Raw genomic sequence first — 17,762 nt, 5'->3', positions numbered from 1 at the left:
TGATGGGAGACAGCGATACTCGAAGGGGGTTCCTTGTGTCCAGTCTATTCCGTAATTTAGTTTTCGTTGCATTCATTGCAGAAAACTTCACTTCGCAGAAATATGTTGGAAATGGAAGCAACTTTTTCAGTGCTTTCGTGGCTACCTCAGGATATTTAGCCTCAACTTTGATCCAGAATGCCGGCAGAGATGTTATGTCAAACATACTTTTCAGCCCGCCGTCATTTGCAAGCTTGAGGAGTTGATCTCCTTCCCGCACTGACACGGATGACGCGCGGGCCATGACCTCGCGTGCATTCAAGCTCAACAGTGCGTGACAGGGAATGAGGAAAGGTGCAGCTGACTCATATCGTTTCATATCGCCAAATCATATCGTTTCCTCGGGGCCCGGTAGCGCATGCTTTGCGGCCCGGTGGTTGGGGACCGCTGCCATAAGACACCACACTGTGCTTAGAGCAGTCAGTTTTTAAATCGTTGCGTGTGCTTGTGTTCAAAAGACAGTGATTTTTGTAACTGATAATTGGTGAGAAATAAGTAGTAAGACATTTTGCTCGCTGCAGTTTCAAGCATTTCGGCTGGAAGTTAAAATGAATCAATTTCACTATTTCAACAAGTAGAATTACGAAGGATTTGAAGGTTCCTTGAATGTTACAATGAAAATGTAGATTTGCAGGATACAGTCATCTAAAGCATTATATGAGGAAAGTCCATTGCACCAGATGACTGCGCTGGATGTGTTCATTTACAATCAATCATAAGAACAGGACAGATGAATTCCTCTGTCGATAACTATCAGAAACGTGCATAGTTTTATTGTACTGTAGAGGTATTGGTAGTTTGTCAATTTATTCTGTATTTCATTTAAGTACATGAATTGTTACCCAGTTAAACAGTAGTTTGTCTTTTTAACTAGTGCCAAGGAACTTCAGATAATTGGGGCAGCCAATTAATTGGACCAAAATGTACTGATCTTGATGTGTCCCAATTAACTGGAATCCACTATATTTATATAGTTAAGCATTTTACAAAGAGCTAGAAGAACTCAATGGGTCAGACAGCATCAGTTGAGGGATGTGGACAGCCAACATTTTGCTCGAGACCCTTCATCTAGTCTCATGAATGATTTCAACTTAAAATGTCAACTCTCCCTTTCCCTCCATAGATGTGTGTTGCTTCATATTTCTAGCACCTGCAGTCTTGTGTCTCTATTCGAGCATTTTAACCTGCTCTTTTTTTTTCAGTAAAATATTAGACCATAAGATGTAGGAGCAGAATTAGGTCATAAGCCACATCGAGACTGCTCCGCCACTTCATTGCTGATCCGTCTCCCTCTCAGCTCCAGTCTCCTGCCTTCTCTCCATATCCCTCTATGTCCTGACTAATCAAGAACCTATCAGCCTCTGCCTTAAATATACCCAATGACTTGGCCTCCACAGCGCTATGCAACAAATTTCACAGATTCACCACTCTCTGGCTGAAGGAATGCCCCCTCATCTCCGTTCTAAATGGACGCCCCTTCCATTCTGAGGCTGTGTCCTCTGGTCCTAAACTCCTCCACCATAGGAAATGTCCTCTCAACATCCACTCTATTGAAGCGTTTCAACATTTGATAAGTTTCAATGAGATCCCTCTGCCTCATTCTTCTGAATTCCTGTGAGGATAGGCCCGGAACCATCAATTCATCCTCGTATGGTAACCCTTTCATTCCTGGAATTACTCTCAGGGACCTCCTTTGAAACATATCCAATGTCAGCACATCTTTGGATAAGGGGCCCAGAACTCCTTAGTACTCCAAGTGAGGCCTTAGCAGCACCTTGTATAGCCTCAACAATACATCCTTGCTTTCATATTCTTGTGCTGTCAATGACGCTAATATTGCATTCCTTACCACTGACACAACTTGCCAATTAACCTTTAAGGAATTTGGCATGAGGACTCCCAAGTCCCTTTGCAACTCAGATTTTTGAATTTCTTTCTCCAGTTATAAAATAGTCTATGCTTTTATTTCTTAAACCGAAGACCACAACCATACACTTCCATCTGCCAATTCTTTGCCCATTCTCTTAATCTAAGTCCTTCTGCAGCCTCTCTGCTTCCTCAACACCACCTGCTCCTCCACCTATCTTCATATGCCCTGAAAACCTGGCCACAAAGCCATCAATTTGGTCACCCGAATCATATAACCTAAAAAAAAGCAGACCTAACAGCATATGATTTGATATCTAGTTCAATTCAGTCACCCATACCTCTTTTGATCCTGTGATTATGCAAAATTTGGAGGTGAATTGCATTTAGATAGCACACAGTTAGCAGAATTCTGATTGATGCATCAATGTATCCTTTCTGCAAAACTCAATCTGTATTATTTGGAAATGTAAGACTTGGTTTTGCAAGACTCAATTCAAAGAGGCTGCATTTGGAATAATTTTAGTTTGTATCCAAAGCAGTTGTAAGGTTTGGCAGATGATGTACAAAACCATGCATACAAAATGCAGGTGAATTTCTGTGCTGGTTATATTGCTTGAGTGCTAATAAGTTGTTGCCATTTAATTTGGCAAAGGTGTATGCATAGCCATACATTCCCACTTCAGAGCTCTGCATATGACCAGTGAAGGGATCATAAAATAGCTTCCTTAGGTTGTATAGCCATCTTATCTGCTGTCCTATTGTTGGAATTTGTATTCCCAGTGTAGTTTGGTACTGGGTAGTGGTGGTGGGGGCGGGGGGAGAAAATTATTTTCCTAATTGCTGTCTTCATTTTGTTATCCTAATATTGCTGCATGTTTGGCTGTTGTAGAGTGATAGGGCTGCAGTATAATACGGGTGTAGGGCCTTTGGCCCGAGAATCTGTGGTGCCCACCCAGCTAATCCCAATTTCCTGTGTACCTTTGCATTCTGTCCAGAAGCAACAAAAACTATGAAGCAAGATTGCATAGGTTCTGGTTTTAATCCTGTGGGTGCTTAATGCCCCTAATGCCGCTGGTCCTCCATTGCTGTCTGTATAGAAGGACTCTGCATTGCTATGTCCATTACAATTGTTTTTTGACAGTCAGAGCTGTTAGCCCTGAGCTGAACCTCTGAACCTGGAGGACTGGTGGACCACTCGTAATCTGGCTACTACCCTTTGATCTGTTTGGCATGGGTATCCTACCAAGAGCCGAGCACAAACCCCCTGACCCCAGTCAACATAGTTCTCCTGGGCCATTGAGGCACGCAAGCCTCTTAAACCCTTCTACAAGGTTATGTTTCTTTTGGCGGAATCCTTTTGAATGCTATTAACAAATAACTGAGGAAATTGAGACAATGAAGTATGTGATAATTGTCTTAAAGACATCATCCTCCCTGTTATCAAGATTAGTCCTTGGAAAATTATGACTGTTCTGAATCATGAGGAATTTACTTAAATGGGCTACAGAAGAGAATGGATGTTCAGGTAATTTTAGGCATGGTCTGCTGTTTAAAAATGTTCCTGTTGAAGCTTGAGTCAAAACATAGCAATACCAATGGGGAATTCTAATTGGAACGTAAGTAACAACGAAATGGGATTCTAGTTTAAAACGGTGTAGTTCAAAAATTTGAAACATTAAAAGGTTAGATGATCTAATCCAGTGGTATACCAGCACCCCATTTTGAGCTCTGCCATGAGAAGAGATTGCTGTGTGGACAGAATATTCAAGGTTGTGCTGAGAACAACATCCCTACTGACTCCTGGAAATCTCTGGCCCATGACCATTCAGCTTGGAGCAGGAGCATTTGCGAAGGTATTGAGAACTGAGCCCAAGGATCAGCAGCAATCTGCAATCCTAGGTGAGCAGCAGAAGATGCATACCATCCACCCACCTGCCCCTTCAACCTTCTGCCCCATCTGCAGCTCCACATTTTCCCCAGTGGCCAATTCAGAACTCTCAAAATTGCATTGGAAGCAAGTTGTTTTGGTCTTGATCCCAAGAGACTGCATAGTATTTCATAGAAAATGAGTCAAAAGCATTTTGAGACATCCCAAGGTTGTGAACGGTATTTAAATGAGAGGTCTTTTGTCAAGTCAGGGAAGCCTTCCATTTAGTTTTGGAATGAAGAACACTCTTATTTCATTAAACATTACAAATAACAAATATGGAGAGGTTTACTGCTTAGTATGTCATTTGTGGTTTGAGAAATATGAATAGATACTGAGGTTGCAGGTGAAGAACTTTAAAAGAAAACAATTCTAACATGCTTAGCAGACTGGCCTTGCTGAGGTATCTTTCTGGCAACCTCTGTTACTGACATATTGGTAGAATGTGGCCACTTTAACTCCTCTGTCCTTTTAGAGGTCTCTCATGCAGGTGGTACAGGACCATCACCAGATCTGTATAATATTTCTGTTGTGAAGCGTGACTCACTATTTTTCAGTGGCCCTTAGCTGGCTTAAATTTGATTTGTATGGAGGTCATCAAAATAACATGCAAGTTATCAGAAATTGCAACGTTGCATATTGTGCCTGTCGAGCCGGCTGGTGGCATGGTGGCATAGTGGCATCAGCGCCGGACTTCGGAGCGAAGGCTCCCGGGTTAGAATCCAGCTGGCTCCCCGGCACACTTTCCAGCCGTGCTGGGTTGAGCGTTGAGCTAGCAACTAGACTTCGTAAAAAAGAAATTGCCTGCTACAGAAACATCAACAGCAAAGAGTTGATGGCCTGTGCTCTCTCGTGAGTTTAAGGGCAATTTCTTCTTCTCCTATATTGTGCCTGTATCCGTTGCATTTCCTCAGAAATAGAACCTTTTAATCACTTTTTCCCCCTAAGTATTGAATTCCTCTGACACAGCAAAAATAGAAATCCTGATTTAAAGAAGTGTTAACCAAGTTTTGAAAGGCAGCATCTTGAGCAGGGTTGTTGGATATGACACAAGGTATCCCAGCAAAACTGGCCACTATCACTCAAAGATTGAAGTACTTTGAAAAGTTTAAATTAGTGGATAAATGGGAGAAAATCTATAGATTCAAATGATTGTCTTAACCACCTGATGAGCGTAGCCAGCTTATTGGTTTCATCTCTATACACTTTTCCACTTTAAATATGGATAGTGTTGCTGCTTATTATATCATTTCTGGTGTGGGAAGTATCAATAAATACTGAGTTGCAGTTGAGAAACTTTATTTACAGCAACTTTTCCATTTCTCATATAATTCATGTGGAGATCATTAGGTTGTGATATGAATTTTCCTTCCTGTAGCTTTGGTATTAACCCACAGGTTGGTGGGTAGATTTTATCATTTTTATAACCTTTAACAGCTGAGGCTTGGGGGAGTGTTGTGGGAAGGTGTGGATACCAACTTGGAGTTCAGTGGTAAAGCTTTGTTTTCAATTACTGGGGCAGTAGAGGGTCAAATACCCAATTTTTCCATCATGTGGTCAAAGCCATGCCCCAGAACCCAGCTCGAGGCATTTGTTATTTCAATCGTTTGGAATCCCTAACTGTCTCAAGACTTGTCACCTGACTGACGTTACTGGGGAATGATAGTTCCAGAATGCTTGACAATTGGCAGACAATTTGCTCACATGTCCATTTCCTGTTATGGTGCAGTGCATCACAGAAGAAGGTAATTTGGCCCAGTGGGCCTTTCACTGGTCTTTATTAGAATTCACACTTAAAGAGCTGTAATATACAAGGCAATAGACCAATAAGTATTGTGAGGAATCCTAACTCACTCCATTTTTTGGCTAGTATTGACACTGGGGCTGAATGAGGTCCTTCTGTGCTATAGATTTTCTTCAATGATGCTCTCTGAACTAATACTGAATGTTAACATTGTTCCGGTCTCTAATTTGAGATTTGCGGTGAGCCTATAGTGGTATTTTAGTTGCTAACCCCATTGCTTTCTCCTTCATTCCACTTGAATAGGTCTGTTGTTATGGGAGAATGTCACATTCTAATCACTCTGGTAACAGGAGTTTCTTCCTGATTCTTAATGGGATTTCAAATTATCCTTGCGACAGGTCCAGAAGGAGGATCTCAGCCCAAAATGTCGACTGTCTATTCCTTTCCATAGATGCTACCTGACCTGCTGAGTTCCTCCAGCATTTGGTGTGTGTTGCTTGGATTTCCAGCATCTGTAGACGTTCTTGTGTGTATATGTAGCTGGGGTGCCTAAGACTTGCACAGTACTGCAGTAATTTTATGTTTTCCAATGTAATGCTGCTGCAGAAAAGACAAATTTCATGACATGTGAGTGATGGTAAACCTGATTCTGATGTGGGTCTCCACTGTGGACTGAGAGTGGGAAAGGGGGCAGGGAGAAGGGAATCATGGTTGGGAAAAGGGGAAGGGAGCGAGAAGTGCCAGAAGGACATTCTGTAATAATCAAAAAACCAGTTGTTTGTAATCAAATGACCTTGCCTGGTATTTCAGGACTGCGTGTGTCTGCACCCGTGCCAACCCCCACCCCTGGCACGCCTTCTCTGTCACCTGTCCCACACCCCTCTGGTGGTGCTCCACTTTGACAAATGCGGTATATGTGCCTAAGACTTTGCACAGTATTGTACAAGGGGTATGCAAATGTTGTTCTAGCAACGTGCATTGTCCAAATAGAATGCTTTAAATGTAGCTCTGATTTAGTAATGTATTTGGATAAAAAGAACTCATTGGATTTTCTTTCGATTTCCAGGATTTATTTTCATGTCTTCAATGTGAATAGGAAGCACCCATGAAGACAGAAGCAATCAATTTGTTTTCTGACAGTAAGGGAATGGATGGCTATCGAATCTGAAGACAGCCATGCTATTCAATGACTGCCTTTGACTGCACTAAGGGACTCAGCATTGCCCACCAGTTTGGCAGCTTTAACACAAACGCTCTAGACTTCTGTCGTTGAGCTGTGACCCTCCTGCTGCTATGGAATCTAGTCGGGCAAGCAGAGAACGAGAGAAGGAGAAAGCTGAAGAACCTCGACGGTCGAGTAAACAGTCTGGACGGAGTCCGTATGGCACTCGCCCTGGCTCTAACCAGTCGTCAGGGGTTCTTATGGTTGGACCAAATTTTAGGGTTGGCAAGAAGATTGGATGTGGCAATTTTGGAGAACTTCGATTAGGTAAGAACTTCATTGACTGTCTAGATATTTTCAGTTACTTTTACAATCGTGATTTGGTACTTGTGTTCAAAATCTTGGATAAACAGGCTGCCATTTGGGGCCTCAAGTCATTAGATTGCTTAACTTTTTAACACAAGCTGTTTTAACAGGAATTTTAAACACTAGTTGAAAGAACTTGCGCATTGATTTACTTTTGTGGCCCTTATTTCTATTTGAGATTTTTCTTTTTTAATATTCTCCTTCCTGTAATTTTCTATGTTGCATTACATCCATAACCAAGGAGAGATTACCAAGGGGATTGGAAATGATGGCTTCTGCCAGTGATGCCCTTGGAAATGTCCAAACCTGCACTGAGTGACTACTAAATTAGTCTACAAGCTGGTCCAGTCTTGCAATGCAGCTTCATTCCTGTGATGTGTGTGCATCTCTATCCCACCATCAGGGTAGAGCTTCCTCCCCAAGCACCACTGTGTGTTAAAAATGCTTCGGAAGCCCATTTCCAAAACTTTAGCACTAAATTGCCCTTCCTTAAATCTTTCTTATTTGGTATTTCCGTTCACTGTTCCAATGTAACTGCAAGAATTATTCAAGGGCAGGAGCTATTCCTTGTAATATGACTACAATATCAGTTCTGGGTGAGTACCTGTACTTCCTCCTCTGAATCAAAAAGTTATGGGCTCGTTCCCCACTTTTTCCTGGAGATATAGTATAAATGCTAAAGTACTAGGCCAGCAGGCAGAGTTTGGGATCATTCATATGGAAATATGAATGTATATTCCTCCCTGGCAGCTGGGAATTTTTATTCAAGCAATTAAACTAAACCTCAGAGTTCAAAGCAACCAGATCTGTCAGTTTTACTGACATCCTGACCTGGTCTAGCCGGTAGGTAACTCCAGCTTAATCAGTATGATTTGACTCTTCCCAATTCAGGTTCACATGGTGATAGACAATAATTTTTAGCATTGACAGCATCTCATGAACGACCAAGTAAAAACACTAGCTGTTATGGTGCTGAACTCAACTATGGTAAGGAAAGTTTAAGGCATCTAAAATGAAATGATGAGCCCTTGAAGAGCTGTAACTTACAAGGCTATAGACCAATAGATAGTGGAGTCTTATAGCACAACAGCATAGAAACAAGCCATTCAGCCCATCTAGTGTGCTGAACTTGCATCATTATTGGCCAACATGGGCACAATGGGGTGAATGGGCACCTTCTGTGCCACAGATTTCTTTGTGATTTGATTGACATTGCTCCTTTGAATAAATACTGATCTACATCTTGCCAATCTCTTGCAATCTATGGTGTCTTATAATCATACCAAATACTTATTGTCCATGCCAACGGTGATTCCTGTCTATGTTAATCCCGTTTGTCTGTATTAGAATTGTATCTCTACACCTTTCTTGGCTAAATACATTTCAAACATTGTAATTGTATCTGTCTCTCCTACCACTTCTGGTAGCTTGGGCTGGATGACCACCACTGTGTGTGTATGAGATAGAGACACTCCCTGACCCTAACCGAGCATGACAGAACTTTTACATGTTAAACAACAAAGTTGTTATTTATAGTTGCAGTACCTTCATAATGCTTCTTTTCAGTTAGATGTAATTTTTCAAATCCCTGGATCTTTCCACCAATATACCCAAAACAAGTGTTAATTATTGTGGGGTCTGAGTCATATTCATGAATGGGGTCTTAACTGTATTCATGCATGCAAGTCAATTGAGTTTTTCCTGTTCTGAGCTGCATTTTAAACTTAATCTACGACCCGTGTTCGGATCTGAAGGTTAATATTTCAAATCTCTTACTAACTCTTCCTTCAGTTAGTCCTGACGAAGGGTCTCGGCCTGAAATGTCAACTGTACCTCTTCCTAGAGATGCTGCCTGGCCTGCTGTGTACACCAGCAACTTTGATGTGTGTTGCTTGAATTTCCAGCATCTGCAGAATTCCTGTTGTCTATGTGTGTTGCGTTAATATTTGCTATATTGCATCTCCAAAATACGCCCTAACAGTAGTCATTAGCAAAACTAAATCTGAGTAGACCCGTCTGTGTTGCGCTGTTTCTGTGGTGCTGCTCCAGTGTAATAGCAGTGCCTGATTGCTGTCTGTCTTGCTTTTGCCTTCAATATTTGTAACTTCCTCCTATTTGTTAATAACTTCTGTTAATTTGAGGTGTTATGCTCTGTTAAATCCATTTTAGAAATGGAAATTGTTTTAACTGGGCCTTAGGTACTGATCTTGCTTGTACCTCATATTTGAAGAATAGATTAAAAATATGTATTTTGAGGGGAAAGTTAACAAATGTATGAAGGAGAAAAGAACAGAAGATTGTTGAACGGCTAATGTGGAAGAGGGTGGGTGAGTTCTTGTGTGGAGCTGAAGTTCTGTGAGGCCAGTAGGTCGAGTGGCCTGTTTCTGAGTAGTGCATTCGCTTTAATCCTAAGCAAACATTATTTGCCTCATTCAAGTCTGTAAAACGGCTTCATGAAATGGTGGAATGTTATTGACTCCTGTTTCTAATAGTTACTATATACTCAATTACTATTCAAGGTCCAATTCTTCCTCCTTCAGCAGCTAAGAGACACACCTAGATTTTTAAAAGTCATAAATAATTGAATGCTTAGATCAAGATTCAAACCAGCTGTCATGTTATCTTGTTGCAGAATGCCAGCTCTCTTTTAGAATTTTTATTTCTACCCTTTGGCTTTGCTCCTGTCATGACAACAAACCTGTTTAGGAGCTGCATTCTAGCCTTTTCCATATGTTTCATGTATATCTTGCCTGGAGGTTTTGTACAGGTTTTGCATTTAGCTAGGCAAGGTATAATTTCCGTGGTTATTGAATGTCAAGTGTAAGTATGCAATATGTAACCAAAGGCTCGCCGTTAACATCGAGCTGCGATGCGGTTGGAGCACTTCAGTACTTGGAGCAGGGGTTTAGATCTGGCTCCAGAGACCTGACTTCCATTGTAGACCCTGTTTTCCAGCGTAGCGTTGAGCAAGTGTAGCACAATCACAGCTGCAGTTATCCTGGGTGGGCTTTTAAAACAAAGAAAAATTACTGAAAAAAGAATTGCTCTTGCAGTCTTTGAGGAAAAGAAAAGCAGAAAGGTTGTACATAGAACATTACAGCACAGTCAGTGTAGGCCCTTTGGTCCACAATGTTGTGCTGACCCTTTATCCTACTCCAAGATCAATCCAACCCTTCCCTCTACATGGTGCTTCATTTTTCTATCGTCCATGTGCCTAAGTATTTTTTTAAAATGTCTCTAATAAATCTGCTTCTGCCACTACCCTTGGCATGGCATTGCACACACTCACCACTGTTTTTTTTAAAAGAGACTTACATCTAACATTCCCCCCCCCCAATACTTTCTTCAATTCATCTTAAAATTAAGCCCCCTCACATTAGCCACGGTGAATGGGTTGTCCCATGTAGGTGAACTGCTCAACCCTGAGTTGGGTTGTAAAAAGAATTCTAATGGAGGATCATTGTTTTCTTCAGACTGCCTGTTAACCCGAAAGCCCTTGCAGCCCTGGTGAACTGAGTGACTGCAGCCTATAGCGCATCCTCTGTGTGCGTGAGAACAGAGCTCTCAGGGCAAGAGATCGTGGTGCCCTGCGCAAGAGGTACAAAGACTAACTTAAGCAGTAGCTCTCTCAGGCAAATATCGAGGTCAACGAGTGGCAGTAGCTGACACGTGACAGAGACTGCTGGAGCACACTAATCCACGGAGCAGCCAGGAATTTTGAGGAATCCGGAAGAGTGACTGCTGAAGAGAAGAGATGCAGGAAGGATCCTACTACCCAAGTGCCTGCATCCTACCTGTTCCCATGTCCCTACTGCACCAGAGTCTCTGCAGATCCAGAACTGACCTCGACAGTCACTAACGATCATGCTGTTGCTCCTGAGGACTCTTCTTCCCTTGTGATCTTCACAAGTGAAGAACCAGTTTTAATGGGATGTCCAGGGAGGGGTAGCTCCTCTGGTGAAGGGGTTTGTCGTGTCCATTACAGGGTAGCTCGCTCATCTCAGTGCTGTCTTGTGATTCCAGATATCTGTTTGCATGCAAATGCAGCTACACCCAGATACAACACTTCAACAGGCGGTCTGAAACAGGCTAGGGTAGCCAGCACCACCTACCCCTAGTGAGATAGGGACATACCTGTCCTGGCATGTGAAGTCAGCTCCAGTGGATTGGATTGATGAAATCTATAGCGAGCTTCAACGGCCGGAAGTTGGCTCTGCAATGATCCATGGAGAGGGAAGGGCATAGCAAAGCACAGAAGTCATGGTCATCCACTGCAACAAGGAAGACCACAGTTTATGACGCTTGTTCATACCACTGGAACAAGACTTCCAAGGTAGAGAGAGTGGCACTTGCCCCAGTGCAACAGCTTTTCCACTTTAAAAACTCTCCTGCACAGGTTTCCTGTCATTGTCAGGCATGATAGATGACAACCATTAGTCATTTCTGCCATGGGAAAATGTCTCTGGCTATCCACTCGATCGATACCTCATATCAGGAAGGACAGCAGAGCAGCAATGGCTGGAGTTTCTGTGAAAAATGAGGGAAGTGCAAGACATATATTCGAAATAAGAAGAAATTTTCGAATGGAAGAAGGACACTACCATGGCTAACAAGTGAAGTCAGAGCCAAAGTGAAAGTAAAAGAGAGGACATACAAGGAAGCCAAAGCTAATGGGAAGATAGAGGATTGGGAAGCTTTTAAAAACTTGCAGAAGGGAACTAAGAAGGCCGTTAGGAAGGAAAAGATGAATTATGAAAGGAAGCTGGTGACTAATATCAAAGAAAATACTAAAAGCTTTTTTAAGTATATAAAGGGTAAAAGAGAGTTGAGGATAGATATAGGACCAATAGAAAATGACGCTGGAGATATTGTAATGAGAGACGCAGAGATGGCAGAGGAACTGAATGTGTATTTTGCATCAGTCTTCACAGTGGAAGACGTGTGCAGTATACTGGACATACAAAGGTGTCAGGGAAGTGTCAGTGTGTGCAGTGAAAATTATGGCTGAGAACGTGCTCAGGAAGCTTAATGGACTGAGGGTGGATAAATTTCCTGGACCTGATGGAATACACCCTTGGGTTCTGAAGGAAGTAGCTGGAGAAATTGCGGAGGCATTAACAATGATCTTTCAAGAATTGATAGATTCTGGCATTGTACCAGATGATTGGAAAATTGCAAATGTTACTCCGCTATTTAAGAAGGGTGGGAGGCAGCAGAAAGGTAACTATAGACCTGTTAGCCTGACATCAGTGGTTGGGAAGTTGTTAGAATCGATTGTTAGAGATGAGATTATGGAGTACCTGGAGGCACATGACAAGATAGGCCAAAGCCAGCATGGTTTCCTGAAAGGAAAATCCTGCCTGACAAACCTATTGCAATTTTTTGAGGAAATTGCAAGCAGCATAGACAAAGGAGATGCAGTAAGGATGGTGTACTTGGATTTTCAGAAGGTCTTTGACAAGGTGTCGAACATGAGGCTGCTTAGCAAGATAAGAGCCCATGGAAGTACAGGGCAGTTACTAGCGTGTGTGGAGCATTGGCTGATTGGCAGAAAACAGTGGGAATAAAGGAATCCTATTCTGGTTGGCTGCTGGTTACCACAGCGGTCAGTGTTGGGACAGTTGCTTTTTACAATATATGTCAATGATTTGGACTATGGGATTAATGGATTTGTGGCTAAATTTGCTGATGATACAAAGATAGGTGGAGCAGTGGGTAGTATTGAGGAAACCGAGAGACTTAGTTTAGGGGAACAGGCAAAGAAGTGGCAAATGAAATACAATGTTGGCAAGTGTATGGTCATGCACTTTGGTGGGAGAAATAAACGGGCAGGCGATTAGTTAGATGGAGAGAGAATTCGAAATGCAGAGATGCAAAGGAACTTTGGAGTCCTTGTGCCGGATACCCTAAAGGTTAACCTCTAGGTTGAGTTGGTGGTGAAGAAGGCGAATGCAATGTTGGCATTCATTTCTAGAGGTATAGAATATAAGAGCAGGGATGTGATGTTGAGGATCTATAAGGCACTCGTGAGACCACACTTGGAGTATCGTGTGCTGTTTTGGGCTCCTTATTTTAGAAAGGATATACTGACGCTGGAGAGGGTTCCGAGAAGATTCACAAGAATGATTCCAGGAATGAAAGGGTTTCTGTTTGAGGAATGTCTGGCAGCTCCTGGGCTGTATTCCCTGGAGTTCAGGAGAATGAGGAGGGATCTCATAGAAACATTCTGAACGTTAAAAGGCCTGAATGGATTAGATATGACAAAGCTATTTCCCATGGTAGGGGAGTCTAGGACAAGAGGGCACAACTTCAGGATCGAAGCATGTCCATTTAGAACAGAGATGAGGAGAAATTGCTTTAGTCAGAGGGTGGTAAGTCTGTGGAATTTGTTGCCACGAGCGGCTGTGGAGGCCGTCATTGGGTGCATTTGAGGCAGAGATAGATAGGTTCTTGATTAGCCAGGGCATCAAAGGCTATGGGGAAAAGGAACAGGAGTGGGGATGACTGAAAGAATTGGATCAACCCATGATTGAATGGCGAAGCATACTCGATGGGCCAAATGGCCTACTTCTGCTGCTATATCTTATGGTCTTGTATCATTTTCTCCACCTCTCTTCCTCTGCTCTAAAGAGAAAAGCCCTAACTCGCTCAACCTATCTTCATAAGAAAAGCTCTCTAATTCAGGCAGCATCCTGGTAAATCTCCTCTTCACCTCCTGTAAAGCTTTCACATCCTTCTGATTATGAGGTGACCAGAACTGAACAAAATATTCTAATTGTGGTCTAAACAAGGTTTTGTATAACTGCAACATCACATTGTGACTCTTACTAGATGGTTTGACTGAAGGAAACTAATACACCATACACCACCTTTAACAGTCTAATCAATTTGTGTGACAACTTTGAGGAATCTATGAACTTGGACCCAAGTTTCTCCATGTTACTAAGAATTCTGCCATTAACCCTGTATTTTGTCCTAGTTCTGGCTGATATTTAAATTAAATATTCAAAAACAGTGTACAGTAAAAGCCTGCTGCCTGACTGTTCAGAAGTTCTGATATTTGAGTGTTTGGCTCACCAGCTTCAAGATATTTTGCATATGTTGGAAATCTTGAGCAACACACACTCAGAATCCTGGAGGAACTCAGCAAGTCTCCTGAGACCTCCTGAGTTCCTCCACCATTTCGTGTGTATGGCTCACTGGGTAACATTTTCTATTCTCCTTTCCAACTTAACGAGGCACTGATCCCTGCATTCCCTTCTGAGTTGCCAGACTGTGTTGGAGGTATTAATGGATAGGAATAATATCCAGTAATCTGGAAAACACTGGTTCAGTGTTGCACCTTGACAGCACAGTGTATAACAGTGTCCATCATTTCTATCATTTACCCGTTGATTGAGAGTGGAGTGATCAGGCGGGGAGGTCAAGTGAAGCCTTCAGTAACATCCGAAGGTGAAAATATTTTAATCTAACAAAACAAAGAAAAAATAATTTTGGTGTAGTGTAACCTGGCCAAAGATTGTATACAAAGTTAATTATCACCCCATAAATGTGGTATCTGAAACTTTCGTACATTGGGTGAGTTAAACTTCAAAGTGCTTATTATTATCATCCAGTCTTGGTGCTTTGTTCTTGGTATAGGATTAATGTTGGTGAGGCTACGGTACCCATTCCTGAGTGTCTTGAGAATTGCTCCTGGAACTGCAGGTGTGTCTCCCAATGGTGTTGAGCTGGTATTTTCATTGTGACAGAAGTATATGCTGTGGTGAGGGTGCTGTCTATGTGAAGGAAACTCTAAGATAATAAGTAATCAAGGGGATGGGAAGTGTGTGTGCACGTGGAGTTGCTATTTTATAGGCATTAGGAGGAGGAAGGTTGAAAGGTGATGTAATAGGTATCATCAGACGTTTTAGCTGTATAGGGTAGATATGCAAAGAATACTGAGTTGAAAACTAAAAGATTCAAATATAAAGTAGTTACTGGTAAATCATATACAGAAAGTGGAATGAACTCCATAAGCAGCAATTGAGCTGATGATTTTTCATGTCTGGGCAGCTAGAAAAGAGGTACTTGAAGGTTATGGTGACAGTGAGATAGGAGGAGACTTGTGTGGAGTATAAATACCAGCTGAGCACTGTTGACCCTGTAATATAAGTGTTAATATTTTGTTTGCCTGTGCAATTTTTGTCCATATTCTCTCTTGCTCTACTGCAGATGGAAGCTCCAAGGGCACTGATTATCAAAGAGTGCTTATTTTTATGTGAACTTGATTATGTGGGGGCTTGTTGGATGTAGAGATGGAGATGACACAGTTTATCGAGGCTGTTTGAGAACAAAGAGGAAGCTTCCCAGTTGTTTTTTTCACCCACAACTCCGTCCTTCCCATAAACTCACCTCCAATCTTAAGGTACAGGAAGAGGTTGTAGCACCATCAACGTGGGCAAGGAGCTGAACAGTGTACGAGTGATGGAAGTAAATGAATGGGGCATATAGTGTACGAATCTGTGCTGGGAGTGGTTCACAATGACCTGGCTGTGACATGAACCTAACAATGGATCAGAAGAAGACTGGGTTTGATAAAAGAAGGGCAAAAGTATTTGTGGAGGCTCAAGGCAATAATCAAATGGAGGCTGGAGAAACATAAGAAATATGAAGCCTGAAAGAATTTGGCATAAAAGACTCCAGTTATATATATTTTTTCCTTATGACTTGTTTCTTTTTCAGTTTCAATGTCCTTTGCTGTACCATGCCTCTTCTTTAAAAACCTAAAACTTCAGGGGGGAAAAAAAAGTCATGGTAAAATACAGAAAACAGAATGTAAAGTCAAAGTAACAAACACAAAATGCTGAGGGAGCTCAACAGGTCAGGCAGCATCGATGGAGGGGAATGAGAAGTCGATGTTTGGGGCTGAGACCCTTCATCTGGACTGGAAAGGAAGGGGAAGATGTCAGAATAAGAAGATATGGGGAGAGGAAGGAGTACAAGCTAGAAGGTGATGAGTGAAGCCAGGTGAGGGGGAAAGTAAGTGGGTGGGGGAGGAGGGATGAAGTGAGAAGCTGAGAGGTAATAGGTGGAAAAGGCAAAGGGCTGAAGAAGGAGGAATCTAATAGAGAGTGCACCATGGGAGAAAGGGAAAGAGGAGGGGTACCAGAGGGAAGTTATAGACAGGTGAGGAGAAGTGAACGGGTTAGAGAGGGGTAATGGGGGATGGAAAAGAAGAGAACAGGAAGTGGGGAGAAATTACCCGAAGTTGGAGAGATCGAAGTTCATGCCATCAAATTGGAGGCTACCCAGACGGAATGAGATGTTGCTCCTCCAACCTGAGAGTGGCTCATCGTAGCAGTGGAGGAGGCTGTGGGCTGACCTGTCAGAATGGGAATGAGGAATGGAATTAGAATGGTCGGCCACAAGAAATCCTTCCTGTGAGGACAGAGGGGTGCTCAACAAAGCTACATCAGGTCTCACTGATATAGAGGAAGCCTCTTCGTGAACACTGTATATGGTAGATGACCCTGACAGATGTAAATGGGAAGTGATGCCTTACCTGGAAGGACTGTTTGGGGCCCTGAATAGTGGTGAGAGCAGGTGTAGTATTTGTTTAAGGTAGCACATTTTGACTGTAGGGTCCTAGCATTTGTAAAGTGGAGGTCAAATATAGAATACAACAGTCTAGAGTTGTGGAGGGATACAGAATAGAAATGAGCCTTTTGTCCAACTGAGTCCACACAGACCGTCAGCCACCCATGTACAACAATCCTGTATTAATCACATTTTTAAAAAAAACACTTCCCATATTCTCCCCTTCAATTCTCCCCCAGGTAAGATTCTACCCCCTATCTACCTACTTGGGGCAATTTACAGAAGGCAATTAACCTACCAAGGTAGAGGAAACCTATCTAGTTAGAGACACCGACCACAACAACTCCACGCAGCCAGCATTCATTCACTGAAAGAGTGATAACTCAAAAATGCAAGATTATTGAAAGAAAAGTTTAAAGATAAAGATTAGCTTTGTCATATGTACAGGTATCCCCCACTTTACGAAAGTTTGCTTTACGCCACTTCGCTTTTACGAAAGACCTACGTTAGTACCTGTTTTCGCTAACCAAAAGAAATCCGAAGAGGATTTCTGCTTTTACGAAAAAAGGCGAAAAGCAAAAATAGCGTTCAGCGTTTGTTTTGCAGCGAGCCGTTATAGAAGCAGCACGCACCCCGAGTAGCAGGACTGGCGAAAAGCGAAAATACCGTTCAGCGTTTGTTTTGCAGCAAGCCATTATAGAGGCAGTGCGCATCGGGAGTGGTGTCACCAAGCTTCTTCCCCGGGAACTACACGCAGTATCAAGCCGCCATAGCTTTGAACTGCGTGAGATTTTCGCTATGATTGACAGTGCTGCAATGATTGCAGAAAAGTATGACTTTAATTTTGAAAGGGCACGTAGGTTTAGGGCAGGTTTGCAAGGTATTTTGAGTGCTTACAAAGAACTGTATGATAGAAAAATGCGTGAACCTTCCAGTGTGTTCGCTGTCTTCCTGTTTCTGGTAGGTGAAAGTACACTGCACATACATTATTTGTACTTTATATAGGCTGTGTATGTATCATATAATTCCTGCTTTTACTATATGTTAGCGTTATTTTAGGTTTTTTGTGTTATTTG

At 42.3% G+C, this 17,762-nt stretch overlaps 1 protein-coding gene across 4 annotated transcripts in view; it reads left to right on the top strand.

Moving 5' to 3' along the window:
* Window positions 1-17,762, top strand: part of LOC134358542 (casein kinase I-like) — a 191,898-nt gene that overhangs the window by 44,199 nt on the left and 129,937 nt on the right. For all 4 annotated transcript variants that reach the window (XR_010020892.1, XR_010020893.1, XM_063070883.1 and 1 more), the window contains exon 2: window positions 6,646-7,068. Coding sequence is in view for 2 of the 4 variants with exons in the window: in XM_063070883.1 (XP_062926953.1) it covers window positions 6,873-7,068 (196 nt within the window). In the remaining 2 variants the exon portion in view is untranslated. The remainder of the gene's footprint in view (window positions 1-6,645; window positions 7,069-17,762) is intronic.

Source organism: Mobula hypostoma, chromosome 18, assembly GCF_963921235.1.
Source record: "Mobula hypostoma chromosome 18, sMobHyp1.1, whole genome shotgun sequence".
Lineage (NCBI taxonomy): Eukaryota > Metazoa > Chordata > Chondrichthyes > Myliobatiformes > Myliobatidae > Mobula > Mobula hypostoma.
The sequence above is the reverse complement of the archived record's forward strand: the minus strand, read 5'-3'. Positions and strand labels throughout refer to the sequence as shown.